The 26860-nt window shown below is 49.3% G+C and overlaps 1 protein-coding gene across 1 annotated transcript; it reads right to left on the reverse strand.

Moving 5' to 3' along the window:
* Positions 1 to 97: 97 nt before the first annotated feature.
* On the reverse strand, positions 98 to 26311 carry Copg1 (coat protein complex I subunit gamma 1). The gene is made up of 24 exons (XM_075983561.1): positions 26065 to 26311; positions 24991 to 25043; positions 24027 to 24107; positions 23726 to 23797; positions 23489 to 23568; positions 21594 to 21669; positions 21302 to 21394; positions 20895 to 20981; positions 19671 to 19828; positions 19450 to 19583; positions 17838 to 17905; positions 17510 to 17698; positions 15102 to 15197; positions 11378 to 11621; positions 10059 to 10134; positions 9158 to 9261; positions 8108 to 8233; positions 7776 to 7844; positions 5974 to 6116; positions 5559 to 5730; positions 4890 to 4987; positions 3837 to 3975; positions 3464 to 3562; positions 98 to 2166 (listed from the first exon to the last, which is right to left on the reverse strand). The coding sequence occupies exons 1-24, from the start codon at positions 26099 to 26101 to the stop codon at positions 2036 to 2038; spliced, it is 2625 nt and encodes an 874-aa protein (XP_075839676.1). The 5' UTR covers positions 26102 to 26311; the 3' UTR covers positions 98 to 2035.
* Between the last annotated feature and the right edge of the window lie 549 nt (positions 26312 to 26860).

Consider the following 26860-nt stretch of genomic DNA (forward strand, 5'->3'; position numbering starts at 1 on the left):
ATCTTTCCTCCCTCCCAGACCAGAACCTGTGTTGGACTAGATGTCCAAACATCAGGGAGGAGTTGCTCCAGACACCACTCACATAACCACAAATGGATGCGAAAGCAAGAGGATTTTTATTCTGTCATGACAGGGTCCTTCAGGTTCAGGATATGAAGGACAATGATAGCTGTTACAGTCCATCTTTTAAAGCGAAAAGCCACAGACACAAGGGGGGAACCTGAAGGTTGTTTTCCAACTTATTGGCTTATTCAAAGGGTTACTAGTAGTGATTGGTCTATTCCAGGGCAGGAGAATAGCTGTGTGGTCAGGTGATAAGGGAGAACAGCTGACCATTGGTTCAGTGACTAAATCAATACATCAGGAACTGAGTCAACATCTGTGGGTTGTATTTGCCTCAATTCCCAAAATGGAGTTACGTTTGAGGATTATTCTCAAGGACACAGGGGGATGAGCAGTCCAGTATGGGGGGGGGGGGCGACTGTCCCTTTTCCAAGATAGAGTGTAAGGTTTTAGAAAAATGTCTTAGGGTTGAGGGGGGCTTACAAATGCATTTAGAGTCTTTCACCTGAAATCAGGAAACCTGTCTGCTTCCCAGTCATTCAAGTCACCCTCAAACATAGATGGCCACCAGATGAGACTTGCTAGCTCTCCAGGGTCAGGAAGTCCCACTTGGTTTCCTTTTGACATTTGTTTTGTGGTGTGTGTGTCTTCACAAAAGGAGGCTGACACACAATTCCCTTTAGTGAGGTTTATTAGAATGGAATGGCATCCAGGCTATGATCAGGCCGAGAGGGGTGGGAGGGGAGGTTATTAGCAGAAAGAATACAATAATGAAGGTCTAAGTATGTCAGGCCTTAAAAGGAAGGCTTTCCTTTAAAGCCTGGAGAGGCCCTCCGTAATGGCTGGAGGGAGAAAGGAGGGAGGGGGGGCAGGCAAGAGCAGCTGCTCCAGAGTGTCCCATGAGCAAATCCCCCCAAACAAATGAGAAATCTGACTCTAAACCTTTTAAGGGTGACAGAAAATTTCACATCACATGATTTAGTTCGAAACAGCAGGCAAGATCAAGCACAAGGAAAAGCCACCACCGTAAATCACGAGTTACTGTTAGGCCACACCACAGCTTCTTAGCTATGCTCAGGTGTAGCCTGATCTCTTCAGGTAATGGGATTCAGCCTAAAGGGGCAAGCCTATGTTCTAATATGCACACGTGTATGTGTATGGGCATACTACATACAAGCTACGCATGAGGAGGTCAAAGGACTACTTTTGGGAAATGGTTCTCTCCTCCACCACATGGGCAGTCAGTCTTGGCAAGTGCCTGTACCTGCTGCGCCATCTCAGCGGGCCCCAGAGGAGGTCCACTCACAAAGTTCTACTGCTGTTTCCAATCGTTTAAAAACACCTGACTTGAGTTTAAGGTCCATGACCCTTGGGGAATACTCCAGCCAAAAGAGACTGGTCTTCCCACTCACAGACTGACCCAGAGCAGACACTCTGGAGACCCCCGTTCAGAGCTCCTCGGGTAACACCCTGGTGAAGGACACCAGCCCTCTGGAAACTACCCATCTACAAATGCCTGAAGATGAGTGGCTCATGGGGCCTGCTGGCGCTGTCACTCAGCCAGCCTTTATCCCCATCCTAAGCTTAGCACTGACACAGCCCCAGCGGGTACCTGCACACTCCGCTTGGGGAAGGGAGGCCTCAAGGAGAGGGGGAGGCCCTGAGCATAAGCCTGCAGAAGCAGCTGTAAGAAATACATGCTGACTTATTATAGGGTAAAACAGTTTCTTTGGGGATAAATATGCAAGAAAGTCTGAACATTTTATTCATTTGTGATGTCTCCTTGCAGGCAAGGTGAAAAAAATTTACCCTAGCATTCCTGGGTTATAGGATGGAATTTTAAAAAATCTGTATTGATTTGTGATTGTTTCTGAATACAGAGGTGTGGGAAAGGGTTTCCACTGGCTTGGTGGGGAAGAAGCTACTTCAACGTAGTGCTGGAAAAAGGAGTAGGGCCTACTCAGGCCAGACTTTAGCCCACTGAAGCCAAGATGATGTCTACTGGCAGTTCCTCTGAGCTTCTGGCTGTCACCTGCATCGTCACTGTGTCCAGAAGCAGAAGTCGGGAGCGCACGAGGATGTCATGACCACCCCGGAAGACCCCTGGAAGAAAGAAGAAGCAGAGTTTGTGGGGCTGAAGGGGCTGTGGGTGTCACACTAAGGGTGACACAGGCAGCGAATGACCAAGGCAGTCGCTCTGCCGAGGCACAGTTGGGAAGCCTGGGCAAACCTCACTGCTTCTTTGAACTCTAGAACCCTTAACAACAATGTATGGCAGTAAGAATGTTAACTATTTCACGTTCCTGCCAGACTCAAGTGAGCACACAGATATGAAAGGCTTAAACCTCACATTAGAGGCTCACACACAGCGGCAGAATCTGAAGAGTCCTGATGAGGGGGAGAGTCCCAACAAGAAAACCCACAAAGCAGATGTTTGACAGACCCAAGGGACTGTGGCGGTGAGCTGTGAGGACGCACTGAAGCAGAACATCTTCCCAACCCTGTTTGTAAACTCATTCACCTCGCACCCCAAATAACGAACCATGAGCAGGAGGATTACTTACAAATTCAAGGAATCTTGAGCTACACAGCAAGACTGTGCACCAAGAATCTGCGTAACCTCAGTCCCCGAGTTTCCCCTAGCCTCAGTCCCCTCAATGTCCAGCTCCATATCCACACCTGTCTCAGGGCAAACGATCCATGGCCCTTTTTGAGTTAAACATAGGATATCAAGTATTTACATATGAATTACACAAATGATTTGCATGAAATACTCCAGGGATGAGTGGCACAGGTGCTCCGAGTGTGGGGTAACAGTTAGTGCACTATATGCACTATTTAAATTCTGTGTCTGTTTGAAAATTTCAGAGACGAAAGAAAGCTTAAGCGTCCATTCTTTTGTTTTGCTTTGCTTAGGCATTTAAGCCCTTGGCCTTAAACTTACACAAAAGGTCCTGTCTCTGCCTCTCAAATGCTGAAATTACACAGTGAGCTATCAGGCCAGGCCCCATACCCATTCTTAGAAAAAACAAAAACAAAAAAATAACCAATAAAGTTGATAATTAGACAAAGGAACATCAGACAAGTCACCGAAAAAGAAATATGAACGGAAGACACTTCGTTCAAAATGCAAAAACCTTACGTTAGAACTACACTGGAGGCTGGGGAGACGGCATTTGGGTCCCCACTGTTAGATCACAGACCTGCTGCTTTAAGAGACCAGCGGTCAGGGAGAAATGCTGGGCCATCATGCACGCCCACTGCAGCCCTTCTCACAGGAAAAAGGACTAGCCCCAGCCAGGACTACTAGAGCACACGGTGTGTGGGGAAGATGGGGCAATAAAACCCAGTGCCAGTCCCTCCTGTAAAGCATCCAGCCCTCCCCACAGACGTTTCTTACCAGCTAGCAGCAGCGTGTGAGTGTTCTTGTTTTCTGGCACTTTGTCTGACCTCTCACAAGGATGCATGCCCAAGAACTTCACAATATTGCCCACAGCCTCTGTAGGAAGAAAGCCCAGCACATCAAGTCACAGAGGAATGTGTGTTTGTGTGTTTATTTTGTTGGGTGCTAGTTAAATCCCGGGCTTCCTACATGCCAAGTGCACTTTCCCACTGAGCCACAAGCCCGCTCCCAAGACTCTGCCCCGGCACTCAGCATGTGGGCTCTAGATGTGGCCCTGGATTCTTGGTGGGAAGAGGGGTACACGGCAGCTGCTGTACAGCTGAGGGTTCTGAAAGGCAGCCAGGTCAGAGACGGAGCCACCAGCATTTACCTTCAAGTGTCTTGACGGTAGACAGGGTGAATGTTTCCTCCTTCTCAAACTCATCCCCAACCTCATCCCAGGCTGCTTCAAAGTTCACTTTCATGACTTTCTGGATGTGATCAGCCACGGTAACTTCTAGATCCTCCAGCTGGAGATGGGGGGACAGCGGTTAGACTTCAGGAAGAGACTTCCTGTTCCACTTTCCAGGTCCCTGCTCTGAACTCATCTGCTTATCCCTGCCTTCCCACAGCTCACTTAGCAGATACCTGCCAATGTAGGGACATGGTGGCTTCCGGACAGAGGACAAGTTATGTCGGGACCCATCCCAAGGTACTCAGTAAAAGCACTCCTGTTCAACAGGCAGCAGCCATATCCCCAGCAGATGTGTACTTTAGCTGTTCCCTCTAGGCCCAACATCGGCTGGACCCTATTGTCACCTCAACTGTGAACTTGACACTTAGTACTCCCATTCAGCCATCTCAGACCGTGACGGAGGCATTCTCCCAACAGACCCTCACAGAAACGTTCTTGCCGGTGTTATAGTACACACGGCCACTGCTACAGTGAGGAGTGCCTCAGCTACGGCTCCCAGAGGAGAAAAGCCTCAAGGCTCAGGAACGGCCCTTTTCTACTACGGTTGTTACAATATACACCACGGGACTCTGTGGTCCAGAGTGAAGGAGTCCAGGCTAGAAAGCAATTTGACTATAGCAGTTAAAGTCTTCATGCTTTCCTTTTGAGCATATAGGAATTTATCATAATAATCAGAAATGCATGTAAAAATTTGTATACATGTATATGTGTGTGTATGTATATATATACATACACACACATATATATATATGCGCGTGTATGTGTGTGAATGCGTATGTGTGTGTGTTTGTGCACCACAGTTACGCAGTGCTTGCAGAGGCCAGAAGAGGCCATCAGAGCCCCCATAACTGAAGTTGTAGACAGTTGCTATTCACTGTGTGGATGCTGGGAATTAAACTCGGTCCTGAGAGAGCGGCAGCGTTCTTAGCCTCTGAGCCACGTCTTCAGTCCCTGGTGCCGTCCTCTTACCACATACTCATCCTCGTAGCCCTCTTCATCAATCTCTCCAGTGTTGGGGTCACAGTCCTTAACGGTGAACTTCATCACACAGCTGAACGTGCATGCCACTGTGGGGAAGAAGGGCTGGATGACTGCGAGCGCCTCACGATCGGGTAGACATGGCCCGCCCTTCAGGCAGCACTAATAACAGCTAACATGCCATCAACCCCAGCATGCTGGACAGAGAAGGCACCACCTCATAGGACAGGATTAAGTCACAGGTCCAAAGAAAAGGCCACAGAAACAGAGACAATGCAGTGTGGGAAAGACCATGCCACAGCTGCAGGTCACTGTTCATGGTAGAAAAAGAAGCTGGTAATATCTTTGGAAAACTGAATTTGCGATGTTTGGGTGTTTCTGCCTGTCTTTGAGAGATACTGAGGTATAAGGAAGGAGCACTAACTCATCTGAAGACCAAACAGGCTTTGATTCTAAACTTAATACAACCCACTTGGCTTAGGCGTCGGTTTCCTCATCTATGAGCGAGAACAGGCAGTGCTTATCCTCACAGAGCTGCTATGAGAATACATGAAAAGAACTTGGGCCTCAGCAAGTCTCATGTCTGAATCAAGCAGTTTCTGCGCCATCCTCGATGCATGGACTCCCATGGAGCTTGGGTGGCATCTACAGAGAGCTCACCAGCTGTAGGGTCTTCCTTGGGCAGAGCCACTAGCGTGTAGCAGGTCCCAGGCTGGTTGTAGGGCAAACTCCGAGCAGGGACATAGGAGAGTACTTCATATGCCTCGGTGGGCTCCATCTGCACTGTGACATTCTCCAGGGTCTGGTCATTGAGGGTGTTTGTGCAGTCAAACTGGAGAAGGAAGAGCGGGGCTCAGGTGTTGCTACGGGAAGAGCCAGGATATACCCCCCAACCCCAGCCCTCTGTCTGGTTGACGTTCACAGGCTAAAGGAGTCCTGGGCAAAGAGGGATGAGACACACTGGCTGGTAACAGGTATGGTCATCAAGCTGTGGTCCCAACCATGTATGGACCCATCTGATCTGGGACTGTTCCTGGGTGCAGGCAGCAGCAGGGTCTCGGGCCACCGTGCTTACCTGAAACACCAAGTGGTCAGAGAAGGTGTGTTTGGTGCATCGGATGACATACTCAGTCTCGGATTCGGTGAGGGCCACTGGCTCAGGTGAGGACTTGAAGAGGGGCCCGAGCCCCTGGAACTCAGGCACCGCCGCTAACTGCTCTGAAATCCACAGACCATATTCACTTGGTTTCTGGATCTCCACACCAATCTGTGTTGAGCCCCCCGGCCTCATACCCCTCCCACAGAGGGAGGACATGTGCATGGCCACCTGGCTGTTCACTCTTCTTGGCACACTCACACACTTCTCTGTCTGGTTCAAGCCCTCCAGGAAGAAGCCTCTCTGTCTTATGCAAGACCAATAAGCAATTCACCATGCAAGACCCCAATGTGCCAGGCCTGATCCATCTGAAAACCCTTACTTTTAGTTTATCCATGGTCCTCCCTCCCTCCTTCCCTCCCTCCCTCCCTCCCTCCCTCCCTCTCCTTTTCTCTCAAGATTGGAGGTGACAGCTGTTAGCCCCTGGACACAGGTGTTAGGAACTGAACTTGGGTCCTCTGTACGAACAGCATGTACTGCTGAGCCACCTCTCAGCCTCAACAAGGATGCTAAAGGGTGGCGATTAGGAAAAGACTACGAGGATGGGGCCTGTACTGTTAGTTATAAACTTGGGGGAAGGACAAATCCACCCATGCACTGGTCAGTTAAGGCATATGGCCAATGACTAGCTACTTCTTCTTTGGAAGGCCTAACTCTTTAGCCCAGACTAGCTTCAACTTTGTGATTCTTCTGCCTCAGCTTGCTGGGTCTTGAGATCACAAATGAGTGCTATTATGGCCAATGACGAGCTACTTCAGAATGCTGCAGAAACACCAGACGTGGTAGCACAGGCTTGCAATCCCAGTTACTTAGGTCAAAGCAGGCGGGTCCAGTTCAAGGCCAACAGGGAGCTAGACGGTGTGATTCAAGGCTAGTCTGTGTACCTCATTAAGGTGTTGTCTAACCTAACGAAGATAACAAGGCCCTAGTGCAGTCTGGAACACTATACCTAGCATGCTTGAGACCCTAAGTTTGATCCCAGCACCAACAAATAAGTAAATAAGTAAAACTTTTAGGGTCTATGGGTAAGACTCCTACTATATACCATGACCAGGACCTAGTAGCCCAGGGTTACCCTGCCTCCACCAGGCTAATTCTGCTAATCCTCACAGGCTGAAAGCAGGTGAAGAGGCACATGCCAGGTGTCTGGAAAAGATGTCTGCCTCCAACAGCTTCAGACCCTGCTCTCTTCCCTTCTTTAAGGCAAGATTTCTTCCCGGAAGTCACTGGTCGGCTATGTGCACCATGACGCTTGAGGAACTGTTAGTGCAGCCATGAGGAACAGAACAGGGCAGAGGGTTTGGAGGTGGGCTGAGCTCAAGTTCCTTGACAATACTCTCCGTTTCGAAACCAGTGCCTAACAGCAGACACACTTGTCAGGCAGCATGAACTGGACACATAAGGAATCAGAAACACGGCACCAGCGTCTCTGAGCTCTAGCTCCACTCCACCAGGATCCTGGAACCCAGACCACGAGCACGCACAGTCAAACACGAAAGAAGCCCCAGTACTGTCAATCACCCGGCACGCCAGGGAATCAATAAAGTTCTAGTTCTCTTTAAAAATTATCGGTACTGGGCTGAAATGCAGGGTACTCTACCACCGAGGCACACACATCCTCTGAAGTTCTAAATCTTAATCAGAGGTGGCGACTGGGTGGATGTGATCAGGCTGCAGGCTCTGCAGTCACCTAACTTCTGACTGTACTGACCATTACTCACCCTGGAAGATCTCCTGCCGAGTGGCTGCCACTTTCTCTGGCTGTTTGGCCGCTGCGGTGGCGGTGCTTTCTGCAAGAACAAGCACAGCCAGTGACCCACGGCTCCAGTCACAAGCAGCATGGTGCTGCTGACCCCGCGTTATTACTCAGACCCTGTGAATGCCAACCCTCCTGAGAGAGAAGCATGCAAGGAGAGCAAGCGTGCAGCATGGCTGTCCCCGCTGCCTGAAGCAAGAGGTGCAAGGGCTGCTCCCTCTTCTCAGCACACCCCCCATCCTGGTTACTCTGCAGCCAAGGGAGACACATGGGCCTTGGGCATGAGCAGGGCCTTACCTGGTCTCTGCTCTGCCATAGGGGTGGTGGCCAGAGGCACAGACTTGAGGTCAAATGGCTTTTCTGATGGTTCTAATGTATACTGCTGCAGGGCTCTCTCCAGACCAGGGATAGACACAGTGAGACCTAAAGCCGGTGGAGAGATCATTAGGCACGCGCACCTAGGGAGGACAGAGGCCCGGATGCCCAGTGTCAATGCTAGGTGTGCCGAAGCCGATAAAAACATGGAACCGCTGAGTCTTACTCTTGCTCTCCTTTCCAGAGGGTTGCTGCGTAGGTAAATACAAAGGGACTTAAAAAATGACTAAGATGGGGCTGGAGAGGTGGCTCAGAGGTTAAGAGCACTGACTTTTTCCAGAGGTCCTGAGTTCACAACCATCTGTAATAAGATCTGGTGCCCTCTTCTGGCCTGCAGGAATACATGCAGGCAGAGAACAACAATGTATACATAGTAATTTTTAAAAAGTCAATAAAAAAAAATCACTCAGGCAACAGAAGCTTCCACTTATTGCTTTGTTTTGCTTGAAATGTCACTTTGTTGTGCAGCTGAGGCTGACTTGGAGCTCCCTATGCTCCAGCCCAGCCTAGCCTCCTTGGTGGGATGGGATAAAGGCATACGCCATCAGACCAGGCTGAGAAGGTTTTATTAATGAGTATTTTCAACTCTGGACATTGAGCCAAGAGGATTGTCATCAATTCCAGGCCAACCTAAGCTGTATAATGAGAGACTACCTCAAAACAACAACAAACGTTTTGGACTGAGGATACAGCACAATGGTGGAGACATGTGTAAGGCCCTGGCTTCAAGCCAGAGAACACACACAGAGTACTTTAATTTACCTGGCCATTTCCCAGGACATGGGTTCAAGCCACGTGACCCTAGGGTTTCTGAGGTCATGTTAATCCAAAGGGAGGGTTGCTATACAAGGTCGAAGAAGCATGTGTGGTCTTGGCTGTCTTGGCTCAGAGATGGCACACCTGCTCTAAAGCCACAGGAAGGGCCAAAAGCTCCAAGGGGGGACCGGGTCCTGGGCAGCCAGGGAGACTCACCATTCAGTATGTAACCCGCGTTGAGAGCCTTCTGCTTCTGCTCCAGGACATTCAGATAGAAGGTAGCTCTGTCTCTCACTTCGTTGTCATCGTCCATCACACACCTGTGCCCGGGATGCAAGAGTGTCAAAGGGACCCCGTAGGGCTGTATGAGGGTGGCGGGGAGATGCCGAGCTCTTAAAGCTGAGCTGTCATGAGTGGAGGCTTTAAATGACAGCATAAAACACCAGGGGTGCCGGGCAGTTGTGGCACTCCTCTAATCCCAGTATTTGGGAGGAAGAGATGGGCGGACTTCAGTGAGTTTGAGGCAAGCATGGTCTACAAAGTGAGTTCCAGGACAGCCAGGACTGTTACACAGAAAAACCTCTGCCTCAAAAAACAAAACAAAACAAAACAAAAAAACAACAACAACAACAAAAAAGAAGAAACAAACAAACAATCAAAAAAAACCCCAAACACCAGGGGCTGACAGACAGTAATATCTGGCTCTCTAGTAAAGACTTCACACAGCAAACAAGACAAACCAAAAGACAAATACACAGTACCTTGGAGCTCAGAGACTGCTTACACCCTCTTCTGGACTGAGCAGGTACTAGATACCACACACAGTGCATAAATATACACGCAGGAAAACACCCACACAAATAAGATAAAATAATTAAATCTTTGCTGGGCATGGTGGTGCACACCTTTAATTCCAGCACTTGGGAGGCAGAGGCAGATGGGTCTCTGTGAATTTGAGGCTAGCCTAGTTTACATGTCAAGTTCCAAGACAGCCAGGGCTATATAGAGAAACCCTGCCACAAAAAACAAAAACAATAAACAACAAAGGAAAAGACAGAAAAAAAAGAAAAACCAAGGGAACACTGTTGGGCACGGAGGCTCCTGGGCCTAGACTCACCTCTTTAGCAACACCAAGATGCTTGGTAACATCTCTTCGTTCTGGGCTCCAAACTTGGCCAGAGCACTCACTGCACCTAGTTCCAAGGTAAATTGGTGTCACCAACAGCCCCTGAGGCCCACCTGCCAGAGAGCTGAGGGTGCCCTTAGTGCTCAGGGAATTCCAGCGGAAGAGCTAGCAGGTGGTACCCCACCATGATCATAGAATAGCTCCTGTGCAATCCTGGAGGATCCTGGCACTACCCACCCCCTACTTCCTCTGCCAGTTGCTGGAGAAAGGGGGTGATAGACCAGTGGCTTCTGTTCTAGGGCTCCACAGGCTGTTCTCAAATGATAAGGCCACAGATGCTATCAACACTGTCAGCTATTCACTTCAGAACAGTTTCATTTGTAGCTAGGTCTGAGAATAGAACATGAGAAAATAAACTATCATTTAGTGAATATCAACTGCTAAGAGAAGAAAATCTTCCTAAGAGAGGCACAGAAGCAGAAAATGGAAAATAAGATGAAATTTAGAACAAGATGGTAGACTGTTAAATCACTGCCTCATATAAAAGTATAAAAAGGTGGGGGAGGGAAATGGGAGGCTGGGAGGAGGTGGAAATTTGTTTTCTTTCTTTCTTTTCTTTATTCTCCTTTTATCAATAAAAAAAAAAGTATAAAAAGGTCAATGTCATGGTGTGCATTATCTTGAGTTGTTTTTTTTTTTTAAAAAAAAACAAACAGGTACAGTGGTATATGCTTGTGATCCCAGCATTCAGAAGGTTGAAACAGGAGGCTTTCAAGTATGAGCCAGCTTGGCTATATAGCAAGACCCTATCTCAAACAAACAAACAAACAAACAAACAAACAAACAAACAAACAAACCAAAAACACTCTAACCACTAATATACAGTGAACTTTAAAAAAAAATTAAATTGTAGAAAGTCCCTTATCCAAGCTGAGCAGTAGTGCACGCCTTTAACTTTTAATACCAGCACTCAGGAGGCAGAGGCAGGTGGCTCTCTGTGAGTTCAAGGCCAGCCTGGTCTACAGAGCTAGTTCCAGGATAACCAGGACTGTTTCACAGAAAAACCCCATCTCAAAAAAAAAAAAGAAAGAAAGAAAGAAAGGAAAAAAGAAAAGAAAGAAAAAAAAGAAAAAGAAAAGAGAACGGAAAGAAGAAAGTCCCACACTTCCAGATGACATCTAAAGTCCTTCCGACAATATGAAAAACAGCTCATGAGACCATGTCCCCTGGGGAAACAGTTTAACTCCCTTTGCTGGCAAATCCCCTGCAAAAGAAGTTAGGAGTCCAGGACCACCGCAGCTCAGACCTACCTGCCCGAACCTCTTCATGTTCCAAGACCACACGGTTGTAGATAAAACGAATGTACTTGGAGGGGTTGTTGGTCTTGGGCCCCTCCTGGCCCAGCAGATGCAGGATCCGGGTGGCCAGCACAGTGAACTCGCAGTCCTCAATGAACTCGCACAGGTGCGACAGCCCCGTCTCCTTGCTCTCTGAGTTCTCCTCAATGATGCTGATGATGCAGTCCACGATGGCCCGCTTGTACTCAAAGCCTCCCTGTAGAGACAGACGTCTAGCTGAGCAAACAGCTCACATCCTCTGGAGACCAGCTGACGCCCGGAGCCTAGCCAGGCTGAGACACTGTTCCACAGCCCATATCTTTGTTGCCTAAAACAAAGGCTTAGCCTGGAAGCTCACTAGGACCTTTAAGTCTAACAGCAGAACAGTTTAATGGGGGGAACATTTTGAACCCCAATTCTCTCGCAGGGAGAAAGATACACTCTGAGTGAACTGCCACATGCTTTAGAGCTCACTCAAGAAGTATATGAGCTTTTTTTCCTTTCTGGAGGAAGCACTGCTCCCTACCCCAGCCCCAGCCGCAGACCCAAGCATGAGTTTGTCTCCCAAGACCCTTGTCCAGGGATGATTGTCACCTGCCCTATAAGAAGACGAAGGAGAACAGCAATACAGACAGAGTGGAAACAGCACCGCTGAGAACAGGAGAGGAAATCGGTGAAGTAAAAACACCACGGCCCTGAAGACAGCCGAGCAGTCTGCAGGAACCCTCTGTCAACAAGGACCTCTGTTGACTCTTTCTTCCCATGGCTTTCCTAGACTCCTGCAGGATGGTGTCTACTGCCTACTCGCTGTAGACCTCACAGCCTCACTCAAACTGAAAGCCTGGCTATGGGAGACCGTTCTCCACGTGCCATCGAGTCATGAAAAAGGCAGAATGGGTGGCATACCCCATGTGGAAAACGGTATGGTGGTTCCTCGGGGAATGGAGCAGAGAATTACCATCTAGTCCAGCCTCACAGGGTGTTCTAAACAGCAAACAAAATTCAGTCTGAACCAGGCATGGTGCATGCCTGTAATTCAGGAGCTCAAGATGCTGAGGTAGGATAACCTAAATTTAAGGCTAGTCAGGACTATATAATAAGGACTAATCTCAAGGGGAAAAGAAGAAAAAAAGTACTGTCTGCTCACTGTGTGAGCTACGGTCAGTAATATATTGTCCACTACAAACCCTCAAATGCTGTTTCAATCTCCCCGCTGCAGCCAGCCACTGGTTCTAAGTAGATGGCAGATGTCAGCAGGAGCAAGGCAAGTTCTCAAGTCTGGGTGCTGCAGCCCCTCGGTGAAGCCATTCATTACCCTGACTGCTGTGGGAAGCATGTAGCTTTCTGGGAAGCAGCCAGAAAGCTGAGGAGACAAAGCCTGGGCTTTTTCAGGGAGAAAAGCAAGGGTTTCAGGGCCAGAGGCACCTGGGCTCGGATGCAACTAAGTTTTCCTTGCTCTTCAGAATAATCTGGAAGGCAAGTCATTGTACTCAGGTCACATTAGCCTCAGATTCAGGGTCTTTTAGATGGGACTAGTGTATCTCAGGCTAACCTCAAAATCACTATGCACCCGAGGATAACCCTGAACTCCTGACCCCATTTCTATCTTTCAAGTGCTGGGATTGTAGGTATGTATGTATAAACAGCTACCCGGTTTATACAGCGCTGAAATCAAAATCAGGGTTTGGTGCATGCTACCAACCGAGTTACACCTCTAGTTCCCAGAGTTCTCTTCCTTCCTGATGTGTAGGAATAAGCCCAGCCCCTTAGGAGGCGTGTTCGCCTCAGGCGAATGTTTACTTATAAATCAGGCGAGAGGGGAGCCCATGCGCCCCTTCTGCTTTCCTGGTCTCCCCAGGAACGGTGGTTCTGTAAGTCTATTTCCCCATTAAAGCTGTATATATTTTTACAATCTGTCTGCATTCATTTACGCCGTTACACTGATGGTCTTATAGGCAGTTATGAACTACTAAATATGAGTCCAAACCTAGCTTCTCTGCAAGAACAATATGGGGTTTTGTTTGTTTGTTTGTTTTGTTGTTGTTGTTTGTTTGGACGCAGAGTTTCTCTGTAGCCTGTCCTGGAACTCTGTAGCCCAGGCTGGCCTCGAATTCACAGAGATCCACCTGCCTCTGCCTCCTGAGTGCTGAGATTAAAGGCATCTACCACCACTGCCCAGCAAGAATAGTATGTATTCTTAACTACTAAACTCTCTCTCCAGTACTTCTTTTAAAACACACACATACACACGCACACACACACACAATCATCTTGTAAGCATATATAATACACCGTGTGTGAGTGCAGGCCTATACACACCACATCACAAACACAGAGGTCAGAGGACAGCTTTCAGGAGTTGGTTCTCTGCTTCCACCATGGAATCCAGGGATTAAAGTCAAGTCAAAAGGTTGGTGTGGTAAGCACTTCTAACAGCTGAACCACCTCACGAGCTCCAGATTCCTCATTCTTAAAACATTAGTGACAAGGACAGTAATCAGGAGACCTCACACCTCACATATAGTCTTTAACATACTGGGCTTGCAGCTGAAGGCGCTTCAGGCATTAAGGCCTTATCCGTATGCCTTTGAGAAAGACCAAGGAACCAATGCAAAAGCTGCTCTCTTGTTGGCCCTTGGTTCACCTTGGACTGGAGCAAAGGGCTCTGTAGAGTTGGTGGGCCAAATCTGTTCCACTTTTTTGTAAAACAAAAAAGTTTTTTAAAAATTATTTTATTTGTATAGCTGTTTTGCCTGCAAGTATATCTGTGCATCACCTGCATGCTCGGTGCCTGCAAGTATATCTGTGCAGCACCTGCATCAGATCCCCTGGAACTAGAGTTACAGAAAGTTGTGAAATGTCACACAGGTGCTAGAATTGAACCCAGATCCTCCGGAAAAGCAGCCAGTGCTCTTAATTACTGAGTTGTCCCTCAAGTCCCCAATACACACTTGTTTCTGATCCTGTGAAACTGGTTGGTTTTGTTGAGACAAAAACAAACAAACCTGGAAGTGGTTCACGCCTTTAATGCCAGCTCTTGGGAGGCAGAGGCAGGAGGATCTTTGAGTTTGAGGCCAACCTGGTCTGCAGAGTGAATTCTAGGGCAGCCAGGGCTACACAGAGAAACCCTGTCTCAAAAAACAACCAACCAACCAAACAAACAAACAAAAACATGGATTCGTGTCAAGCACAAAAACAGAACCAGAGAGGCACAGTGGAACACGCCTTTAATTTCAGCACTCTGAAGGCAGAGACAGATGAATCTCTCAGTTCAAGGCTAGCCTTGTCTAACTTAGTAAGTTCCAGGCCAGCCAGAGCTAGGTAGAGACCCTGTCTCGAAACAACAAACCCCAGAACCAATGTCATGTTATAAGCACCAATTTCCCCAGAGCTCCTGAAAGGTCCGCAGCCTTCTAAGCTTGACTTTGTAACAGCTTAGACTCGTCCTCCTTTGTGCACAAGCACTGCCTCAGGGCACCCGCTGGACTTGGTGCCACGCTGGTGAGTCACACATTACTGCTGTAATTACAGCGGCTGGTGCCATTGCAGCATCTGCGTACGGGAGTTTAAAGGGCCGCAGGCTCCAGGAACTAGCTGTTTAACGGTGTTCTGAGCTTAAACCAAGCAAAGGATCTCGGCAGCCAGGCCATTCTCTGCACCAAAAGAGCTAGCGGGACCCCAGTCACCCCACTCTTACCTCTTCCCTTAGCATGGTGAACAGGAAGTTCATGAGTACGGCATGTTTGCGAGGATACTTCTGGCACAGGGCACTGATGGCCTGGACAACCACCACCTGGGGTAAAGAGACACGCATGAATAGCAGAGCCTGACAGGGCTGGTGACTGGCCCACTAAATGTCACAGAGTTCCTCCTTATGCAATATCATGTCCTAGGCCCAACACAAGAGCACGAACACTCCATGCGGAGGCACATGGTCCTCAGGTCACCCAGGGCAGGAAAACAGAGCAGTCTCAGTAGCCCAAAAGAGGGTCTGGGTCCCCAAACCCTGCCTGGCCTGCTCCCTCCTGCCTTGTACAGTTTCATTCAACACTTCACTGTTTTCTTCTTGAGGTCTCTGCATACTATTTCTTCCCTCTGATTTACCCTCTGTTTCTTTCTTTAATTGGCTCAAGACCTCACACTCTTACACCAGCCCTCTTGCTTGCTCTTGTGTCCGTCTTCTGAGATACGAGTCTCTTCAAACTCCTCGTTCACTGTCCGAAGGGTTATTCTCGTCTGCAGATCTCATTGCATCATTGGCCGATTCGCCTTCATACAGCCCACAGGCAGAGGACATTTCTGTCCACTCTTCACAACCCACACTCTAGAATTTATCCTGCTATACTAAAAACTGTTCCTACCACTCTCTGCTCTGATGAAAACTCCCCAGCGACACGTTTCATGACTGTTTATGTAATACTGAAACAATCTAACTATGGGAAATAAGAATAGATTAGTGACTGTCAGGAATCAGGATGAGGGGCTGGGAATGGAGGGTACGAACCCCGTCTAGTGACGGAGCTCTGACTGTGGCAGCGGTCTTGAAGGCATCACATGTGCCCCGCGTAACCAATGAAATCTGATTAAGTGCTCTAGACTATACAACTGCTGGTTTCCTAACTGACACCGCACTCGACTATGTGGGACATGGGCACTGGAGTTTAGAGAAATGCCCAGGACCTTCCCTCTTATTTATTTATTTGCAAGGCCCTGTGAAGTATTTAAAAGTAAAAGTTTAAAAAATACTCCAGGGCTGGAGAGATGGCTCAGTGGTTAAGAGCATTGCCTACTCTTCCAAAGGTCCTGAGTTCAATTCCCAGCAACCACACGGTGGCTCACAACCATCTATAATGAGGTCTGGTGCCCTCTTCTGGCCTGCAGGCATATACACAGACAGATCATTGTACACATAATACATAAATAAATATTTAAAAAAATAAAATAAATAAATAAAAAATACTCCAGGTAGTGGTGGTGCGCATCTTCAATTCTAGCATTCAGGAGGCAGAAGAAGGCAGATCTCTGTGCGTTCCAGGCCAACCTGATCTACAGAGCAAGTTCTAAGACAGCCAGGGCTACAGACAAAACAATACTACAAGCCAGATATGGAGGAGGCATCTTAACCTCAAGCACTTGGGAGACAACAGAAGGAGACCTGCTCCAAGATTGAGGCTACTGAGTTGCAGGTCATCTCGAGCTACAGAGTAAGAACCCTTTCTAGAAAAATCAAATCAAAAAAACAACAACAACAACAAAAAAAAACAGCAAAAGCCATGTAGGCAATCAGTGATACACTCAGCAATCCCAGGAACAATGAAGAATAACGCAGGAGAAACTTGAGTTAGAGGCCAGCATGGGCTACATAGGAAGACCCTGTCTTAATTTAGAAAACAAATCCCAAACCACAACCTTTCCAAATGTTCTTTTTAGCCGGGCGGTGGTGGCGCACGCCTTTAATCCCAGCACTCGGGAGGCAGAGGCAGGCGGATCTCTGTGAGTTCGAGACCAGCCTGGTCTACAAGAGCTAGTTCCAGGACAGGCTCCAAAGCCACAGAGAAACCCTGTCTCGAAAAACCAAAAAAAAAAAAAAAAAAGTCCTTTTTAACAATTAGAGCGATCACAGCTGCAGGTCTGTCAGAGAACAGCCCAGTCTGCACTGACACACTGACATCATCACCTTCGCCATCCCCCAAGCTTCCGACCCCAGCTGAGCTGCCCTGTCTCCTTGGAACTTTCCAAACAGCCACTCCTGCCCTTGTCCCTGCCTCCCCTGCAGTGTCGGCTCCTCGCTGCCACATCCCTGGCTATGGCTTGTCTACATGTTTGTTCATTGATAAAGCTCATCTTTCCCAACAGAAGGTGTCTATCTCGTCCATCACTGCCCCTCTCATAAAACTCTAGAACAGGCAGCAGGAGCTCAACAGAAACTTCAAGAATCAATAAACAAACGTCTTCCTAACCTAAAAAGTACTGTGCTTAAGGCTAAAAGGGACAGAGGGCCAAAGACTTACAGGTAGGCCTGTACACCCCAACCCAGCAGCATGGACAACAGGTTGAGAACATCTCCGTTGCTTGGGAACTACAAGCTGTGAGGGCACGTGGTACCTTGAACTCATCTGAGATCTCCGACATGAAGGAAGAAATCTGCTTCATAAGGCGGTCAATGCTGCTCTCACTCCCGGTCTTAAGGAGGGTAGTGATGGCCAATGTGGCAATGCTACGGTTGGAGTCTGTGACCAGGTTTTCCAGATCCAGATTGCAGGCAGTCACTGCCGATGGGTGCTTCATGGCCACCTGCAGAGGGAGCACAGAGACCCGGGTGGTACTCAATTCTGATTCCACCTACAGGGTAAGCCTGGCCAGAGGTCCTTTGGGGACCACGCCAACTCCTCTCCCAGATCATCAGCTAGGCCAGCCCCTCCCCTCCTCTTACCTTATTGAGGGTGCGGACAGCAGCATAGCGGAGAGCGGCCTTGGGCGAGCTACAGAAAAGCTGGAGAACTGCAGGGAGACAGACACACACGTCAGGCTGCCCTTGATGCCAGGCAGTGGAATACTTGGGGCCCTGGGGCAACAGCGTGGGATCAAAGACGAACAAGTTCTCAGGCCTGTCGGACACAAGCCCTCTGCTCAGCAGAGACCAGCAGAACTGCCTTGCCCTGAACTTTGTTAGCAAGGGCTCCATAGCTGTCGCTGGTTGATATGTAGTAAGCACCTGCCATGTGCTTAGGCCCTCGCCGGGAATGACATGACTGGTTCTCCCAGCTCCCAGGGAATGGCGGCAGAGCAATTAAAGTGACTTTGAGTTACTATCCACCCGGCAGGAGCAGAATTGAAGCCAAGGGCTGCCCAAGCAGTTAGCCACCTCTCTCCTTCCACACTCACAGACCCAGTGGAACATCCCTCAGCACCGAGCCAGGGAACTCAGTCCTCCCTCAAAGACCAAGTTTATTTCTCTCTCTTTGGGACAGTCCCAAAGAGTTGACCCCTACTGAGTATATCAAGGACACATTTTCCTCAACCCTGGCCACCCAACGCTCACAGTTAAAGTTCATGTAAAAGTATAGTCTTGGATGGGACTGAATTCTGGAATAGCTGAATTCCTTTCTTTATTGCTTAGCTTTTATTCTCTTATCATTTGTTTAGAACTAACATTTGTCTTAAAATAGGGTAACATATCTTTTAAAGCCTCTATTTTATGTCCTCCATTATTCTGGAAATATGGGGCTATCATAGGAGAACATTAGTCAGTGAGTGGATGCACCTGCTCTTTGGTTTGTCCCTGAGGAGGAAGGGAGACTGCTTCTTCCATACTTGAACCCCATCTTTCTACCAGGTTTATACCACCACTGTGGGGAACGCTCCTGTCATGCTTTGCCTCCGGGCTGGTCCTAGATAGGCGCTCATCCCTCTCTCCGACTCTTGGGACTCAGCATAGACCCCTTCTGAACTCTCAACATAGCCGCTGTTCTGCACAAGCCCCTTGGCTCTTCACGCTCTGGGTGCATATTCTCTACTCCCATCCCAACAGCAGCTCAGAGCAGGTGGGTGTGGCACTGACTTGACGGCTAGAGCAGAAACGACACAAAGCTGCTGGATTCTCCTTAGGAACACTGCATCCATGCTAGTGCCTCATTCTGGGCTGGGAGGCTTGTACAGACCTGCCTTCACTACTACAGGAAAGAGAGCTAGTCATGCTTCCGAGGGAAGTGAGGCCTGGAGAGGAAGGTCAGAGGACAGGGGCTTGCCCACCTGCTCAGAGCAGTGCCAGCAAGTCCAGCTGTGAGCTCCAATGCTACCCCATGAGCACACGGGGCTTTAGGGGTCCTGGGCCCCACCCCCAGCTCCTCCTCTAGAGCCAGCATGCCTAGCAGTACTAGTATGGACCACATACTTATCTCTTCAGCAGAGATGGAACTGAACAGTCCACCTCAAAAGCAATGTCTGTGACACCCCTAGAGCATGGTCTGTCTGGAGACAAGCTCTGGCTCAGGGCCTGGGCCTAGCAGGCACACTACGCAGCAGGCACGGGGACGCATAGACACCTGATACAGCAGGGGCCAGCTCTTTAGCACTGCAGCCGGGCAGGTTGACGATGGCTGAGGCGGCTTCATACACGACCATTTCATGCTTATTCCGCAGGCAGCTCTCGATGAAGTCAAACAGTGGGCTGTCACGGCTACAAAGGAACACAGCAACGGGAAGCTGGGGACAATCCAGCGACGCGGGAGGCAGCATCTGGCTGGCAGGAGGGCAGCACTCTCACCTGCCATCTTCTTCCTCCAGTTGCTTGCTGGCCACTCGGATCATCATGCAGTAGGCGAAGGGGGACTTCAGGCCATGCCGGGTGAACTTACTGATCATCTTACTCACAGCCAGGCGGTCATTCTTCCGCACATGGTACAGCAGTCCTAGTGCATGGTACTACAGGACAGAGGCGGCACGGGAAACGAGCACATCAGGCCAGGCCTGCTGCTGTGCCACACTGAGGCTACCGTATGTCTCCGGCTTCACCCTTCTTGTTTAAGTATAGCAATCACATCCACACAGAGGGGCTGCAGCAATTTCCCCAGGCACTCTGCAAAACTAACTCTAGCAAAATGCTCAACACACCACACACATGATGTTCTTATTTGCACTGGTTTTGGCAAGAACCCCGCAGGCATCCTGACGATGTGGGACAAGACACCAGAACTGAATGAGCTACCCCAGAGATCTGGGGGCAGGACCTGAGCGTGGTCCTGTGGAACACAGGACACAAAATCTCCCAACACCCAGAGGACTGGCCTGCTTGCCCTGCTTATCGGTCCCACTCATGGCCAAGCTGGCTCTGGGGGCTAGAAACCCAAAAATGCCACTTGTAGAGAAGTATGGTACCAAGGTCACTTCCTGTTCTTTCTGTGCACTCTTAGCCAAGTGGCATTTGAGGGCCAAGATATGGGTAAGTGTCTCTGACCCTTAGAGATGGGCTGAAGAGTCAGTGCTGACCCCAAAGGCAAGAGCCACATAAAGAACAAAGAGAATGACAATCACTAAAGGAAAGGGACAAACCAGCCTTCCCATCCCTCATGATGTGTCTTTCCTTATTTAAGTCTTGCTCTTCCAACATTCCAAAGAAACTGAGACCCGGAGGGAGGCATACCAGGTTAGGTTACTAAGGAAAGTTTCTCAGACGGGAACCTCACATCACTGAGCCTGCTCAGCAATGGTTTGGATGGCCATCGACTTACCTGAGCCAGGTGGGCTGTAGCAGCCTGTGTTCCAAAACATCTCATCTTCCTGTAGTGCACCTGACTATTACAGCAGCTCCAGGGAGGAACTGTTTTCCAAACACCCATGTGCTGCCCTGGCCGCTTCTCCCAAGTTCCCAGTCCTTCCCCAACACTCAGTGACAAAAGGATGAAAGTCTGTCCCGGCCAGAGGCCACCAGTACTTGTGGAGCGGGGACAACGACAGTGTGGTGCATCTGCTTGTCCAGCACCATTCTCACCTGGACCATGATGTTATCACTGGACGCCGCCTCCTGGGCCTCGTTCACCCAACGCTTGACCACATCGAAGCTGCATTTCAGCAGATGCTGGGGGCAATGGGACTTGTTAAAGGGTCAAAAGGGAGGGTGCCCTTCTTGTCACACCCATGTCCCCTCTGAGATGCAGTCAGAGCCTCCTCACTGTCCTGATCCCATGGACAAACAAAAAGCACAGCTGCCACCCTCATTCTCCCTGCTTAGCAGATTTCCTTCCCAATCCTGGTCCTAACAATCTGCCATCTAAGGGTCTTTGACACTCACCCCAGCTCTTTCCAGTGGACCCAGAGTTTCTGGATCTCTTCTAACAAGACTTTCAGTTTATTCTACCTTCAGTCCACACCCCTGCAGATCCAGTCACAGCTACATACCAGGGAAGACACGAGGGCAGAGCTGGAGACGCTGGGTACCTTGTCCACAATCGCTTGTTTCATGTAGCGCTCAACAGCCTGCAGCATGGTGCTCTGTAATAGGAGAAGGTGATGGAGCTCAGGCATGGAAGCCGTGGAAGGCAGAGCAAAGTAAACACATTCAGAAGCTCCTATGAGACACTCCCACCCCGCTCCTCCACTCCATTCAGACAGCTGCAGATAACCAAGAGTGTGCTTGGGACAAGGCCTCACTTGAGAGCCTGGGAAGCAGGCAGAGGGTGGAGGAACTCACATCAGTGATCTGGCAGAGGGCTCGCACCGCGGGGCCGCGGTAGTTATCTTCCTTCCCGGTCATGTCTTTTGTCAGGCTGCCATGGAAAGGAAGCACTGTTGACACGTGGGGTCCCGGGCCATCCTCCTCTAGTCTACCCCATCCCCACATGGATTTACCACACCAGCCTCCTAAGTACTGCTCCCTTCTGTTCTCACCCCTCCAAGCCAACCTCCAGAGAAAGTTACAGAACTCAAAACAGAGCTGGGCACGGTGGCACACACTTGTGATCCCGGCACTCCGGAAGTACAGGCAGCAGGATCACCACGAACTCAAGGCTTCCTAAAACATCACACTGCGCAGCTTCCCAGTGAGCTGTCCTCTCCTCTCAGGCCTTTTCATGTGGGATTGTTCAACCTGGACCTCAGCTCTGCAGAATCCAGACCATTCTGGAAGCCTTTTGGGGTCAAAGCCAAGCTGGTATTCTGTTCTGCTTTCGCAGCGATTGCAGTTGCACAAACCATGCTGAAGTCCATCTATCAGCCCGGCTGCCTGGTTATTTGCTTGTAAACCCTGAGGCTGCAGAGGCTATGCTTTGCCCAAGTTTCCTCCAAAATTGAAATACTCCATCTTGCAAGGAAGCTTCTTAAGCAGGAAGGGAAACAACTCAGAATATATTCAGGAAGTCCCCGAAACTGACCAGATTCACTAGGCCCTTCCCTGCCAGAGTGAGCAATAAAAGCAGAGAGTCCCTCTCAGACCAAGAGCTGAACTGCACAGAAGACGCTCAGAGCAGACCAGCTGCCTGGAAGAAGCAGAAACCCGCCAAACTGCCCGGAAGAAGTAAACCAACTGAGGCACCTGGAAAACATACTCCAACCTGCTGACCTGCCTACAGGCTATGCAGTGTGCTCTGGGTTCCCAGCTTTGGGGGCTGTCACCCATGCTGGGGTGGGCTTTGGTGGTAAAGCTGTCTCTGAGTCATTTCTGCTCCTGTAAGCAACCCCAATAAAACTCATTGGTTCACCAAACTGGACTTTGGATGTTTTGGGTTTCCTATTTTGGCTGAGTAGATAAGTGTGTTACGTTTCTCCAGGAAAAGCTTTGCCACATACACCATGGCTTTCTTGTTTGCTACTATACTGCCAGAACCACACAGGGACTGATAAACATTCAGCATCATCTTTCTAAAAAAAAAATTTAGGATTTACTTTTATTAGTTTTAGTAATGTGCAGGTGCCTGTGTCTGTATGTGATTGTGGGTAAATGAGAGCAGGTACCCTTCAGCACATCAGATTCCACAGAAGCCAGAGTTACAGATGGTTCTACACCTTCTGATGTGCGTGCTAGGAACTGAACCCAGGTCCTTTGAAAAGGCAGCAAGTGTTCTTAACCACTGAGCCATCTCTCCTGCCCCAGTAAATATCAACATAATACAACTGACCATGGCTGTGTGGACCCCTCCTTGCATAGCAGTGTCAAGAGAAATAGGAGTTTTGTTGTATTTTGTGTGATTGTTCTGTGTTTTGGTTGGGGGTTTTGTTTTGGGTTTTTTGTTTTGTTTTTTGTTTTGAGACATCTTGCTGTGTAGACCAGGTGCCATTATTACAAGTGTGCACGATCGTGTCCAGCTTTGACTCCCAGTTCTCAAGGACATCTGTATTAGTGTCATCTGTCCCTAAATTACTCGGCCTAATGCAGACACCAGTGCTTGGCAAGCAGACAACTTCATAAACTCCTTGCACTGTATTTCTTTCCCTTAGTTCATTGAAGACTTTCTGAGAACCCATGCTGGCTGAGCTGCCTAGGTAGAAGGAAGGGAAATAGGACCAGAACACTCTTGAAGCTGGCATGGGGTGGGTCTAGGAGGAAAGGGCCCTGGCCATCAGAGGAGCCATCCCCTGCCCAAGACTTGCCTGCTGGTAACAATGATGACATCCTCTGCAATGCAGGACATCTCCTTGATGGTCAAGTAGCACATGCGGCGGAGTGTAGGCTGAAAAGATAGAGTTTGCCCTGTCAATCCTGCTCAGTGAGAAGGTCAGAGTCAGGAGAAACCCGCCGTCCGTGAACGGCAGTCACGCTGATGGGCAGTCCTCCCACCACCAGCACAGGTGTCACATGTCCAGAGAAGCAGGGACTGATGTACTTACATCATTGGACTGAAAGAGCTTCGTCATGGCAAAGAAAGCCTCGGTTGCTTCTGTGGTCCCCAGGTGCTCCCCCTGTGGTAATCATAAAGGAAGCCTCAGTTTTAGACGGATCAGTCAGGGTAGACCTCTAGAGCCTGCGGAGGGACTCCAGGCAACAAATCAGAGCTGGAAACTCAGAGGACCCAGGACTGGAGTTTTGGTTCCAACCATAGAGTTGTCAGAAGCTTAGGGTACATCCCCATTTACAATCCCCCATGCCCATCCCCCATACCCGTATTCCCTGCCACCCTCATCTTGTTACCTGGTTTATGAGGTAAAGGATCTTGGTGAGGATGTGGGCACATTTCCGAGGGTTGATAGGAGTTTCGTTAAAGACCCGAGCCTGTGAGAAAGCAACCGTTACCTCCAGCCTAGTATACTTTCCTTCCTTCAGCAACCCTCAGTTCATGAAGGGTCTAGAGAACCACAGGGTGTATATTAACTCATTAGTCCAGATAAATGTATTCTCCAAATAGTTTTTTTTTTTTTTTGGTTTTTCGAGACAGGGTTTCTCTGTGGTTTTGGAGCCTGTCCTGGAACTAGCTCTTGTAGACCAGGCTGGTCTCGAACTCACAGAGATCCGCCTGCCTCTGCCTCCCAAGTGCTGGGATTAAAGGCATGCGCCACCACCGCCCGGCTATTCTCCAAATAGTAAGAGTTTATTCTTCTTCCTTTCTTTCTTTTTTTTTTTATTTCATGTTTATTGGTGTTTTTTTATATTTATTTATTTATTTATTTATTATGTATACAATATTCTGTCTCTGTGTGTGTGTGTCTGCTGGCCAGAAGGGGGCACCAGACCTCATTTCAGATGGTTGTCAGCCACCATGTGGTTGCCGGGAATTGAACTCAGGACCTTTGGAAGAGCAGGCAATGCTCTTAACCCCTGAGCCATCTCTCCAGCCCCTTGTTTATTGGTGTTTTGCCTGCATGGATATCTCTGTGAGGATGTCAAAAGCCCTGGAACTGGAGTTACAGACAGTTGTAAGCTGTCATATGGGTGCTGGGAATTGAAGCCAGGTCCTCTGGAAGAGCAGTCAGTGCTCTTAACCACTGAGCCACCTTTCCAGTTCCAAGTTCATTTGTCTTAACTCATCTACTAAGCATACAGACAAGTCTTTGTGCCGACTGACAGCGAATATAATGAACAACCAACACTCTACACATTAGTATTCTGACAGCGTGGCAGGTGTGTCTGACCAGACAGACAGGTGTGATGAACTTGCCTCTTGGAGTACTGCACTCTTCTCCAGGTGCTGAAGGGGGTTGGAGCCTCCACCTACAGTGAACAGAGAAGACTGATTACAGGTTGTGATCCTGAGTTAATTTCTTCCTATTCTTTTTTGAGACCGAGTCCCATGCTGGCATTGAATGTAGCGGAGGACAGTCGGAAGCTTCTGATCATCCTGCCTCCACATCTTGGTTTATGTGGTGCTGTGGATCAAACACAGGGCTTCATGCATGCTAGGCAAGCACTCTACCAACTGACTTACATTCCCAAACTGTGACCCTCAACTTCAAGACTCTGCCAAACACAGGGAAGGGGAAGAAGTCTCTATTATCTACCAACAGCCATCCAGGTTCCACTATGTCTATAAATCCTGTTAAGGGAACTCCCCTCACAATCACCCGGCACCTCTCATGACGCCACGTTTTGCATTCATTCATTCATTCATTCATGCAACCTGAGTGAGCTTACGTGCCAGTGACAACCAACACTAACTAACCTGTGGCGTGAGTATCCCTGACAACAGATGCTACATGTCTAGTTAATTATGTGTGTGATTATATGGTTGCTATCTGGTCCCTCCACAATATGGCCATTCTAACATTCCTACTGCAGGCACCAGGCGTCCCACTGGTTTTAGCTACGGCAATATCAAGATCCGTGAGGTGCCTGATGTTTAGTATATGTAGTTTATTGAATGAATGAAACAGGGTTCTTAGCTGCAGGACTGGTTACACCCAGACTGGCTGGTACCAAGGCAGCTCTGACAAATACCAAAAAGTCGGATGGAAATACAAGGGAGCATCCAGGCCGGGACCCTCCTCTTATCAGATGGGGAAACTGAGGCCCAGAGAGGAGCGTGACCCGCACAAGGTCACGCAGCAATCCTGGCCAGAGCTGGCTAGTGCGAACAGCATGTCCCCTCTGAGGACAGCTACGGACCTGTGCACAAGCCCCTGCCCCTTTTGGGCCCCGGCGCTGGTTCTGACAGTGGCCCGGAAAAGGGCGCCCAGGAAGGTCCCAGGAATCTGCGCGAAGATCTGGCCTCCCCAGGCTTTCAAGGATCCCTCACCCGACTCCTCGTCCTTCTTGTCGAATTTCTTCAACATGGTGCCAGCGGAAGCTCCACGCAGCAGGGAGATGCTCAGAGAAGCAGTAAGTGCAGCTTCTCCCAGCGGCTTCCGTACTCCCGCCCGCCACGTAGCCCTGAGCACTGCGCTGCGGAATGCGCCTGCGCGCTGGGTGCTTTGCGCCTGCGCACGACCGCGCCCACCTTACTCTTTGGGCCCTGGGACCGCGGGGACAACCGAGACCTGGCTGCGTGGAGGAGGGCGGAAGGGGAGGGCTGAGAATGTTGATCAAATGGGCGTGGCTTGGTACTGGGGGCGGAGCCCTAGACCTGAAGTTGAGGGCGCTCCACCTCGGCGCCCCCGTGCGTTCCTGGTGCTTGCAGTTGCCCTGGCTGAATTTAAAGGGCGTTCTGGTGTGGGAGTTACAGCACAGCGCGTTGGCCCCATGAATGTTCCCTGTTATTGTTTGTAGTCTTTTTCCGGAAGCCTCACCAACTGCTCTGCTTTGTCAGTCCCTCTCTCCTGTTTGTCCTTCCTTTCTGAGTCCCCGTCCAAGATCTTGTATTTTAATTTCTTGCTTTATTGATTTTTATGCACTACCGTAGATAATGTTGTGTCTAGTAGTTGCTCAGTAAGTTCTTTTTTTTTTTTTTCGAGACAGGGTTTCTCTGTGGTTTTTTTGGAGCCTGTCCTGGAACTAGCTCTTGTAAACCAGGCTGGTCTCGAACTCACAGAGATCCGCCGGCCTCTGCCTCCCGAGTGCTGGGATTAAAGGCGTGCACCACCACCGCCCGGCTC

The sequence above is a fragment of the Microtus pennsylvanicus genome, chromosome 8 (assembly GCF_037038515.1).
Source record: "Microtus pennsylvanicus isolate mMicPen1 chromosome 8, mMicPen1.hap1, whole genome shotgun sequence".
Classification (NCBI taxonomy): Eukaryota; Metazoa; Chordata; class Mammalia; order Rodentia; family Cricetidae; genus Microtus; species Microtus pennsylvanicus.

Bases quoted from the DNA above. Each gene is read 5' to 3' on its own strand.
- Copg1 (XM_075983561.1), bottom strand. From the start codon at position 26,101: ATGTTGAAGAAATTCGACAAGAAGGACGAGGAGTCGG. The intron at 9,262-10,058 runs GTGAGTCTAGGC...TCCCGGGCACAG, and splicing joins ATCTTGGTGTTGCTAAAGAG to GTGTGTGATGGACGATGACA. The intron at 5,731-5,973 runs GTAAGCACGGTG...TTCCTTCTCCAG, and splicing joins CTGACCACTTGGTGTTTCAG to TTTGACTGCACAAACACCCT.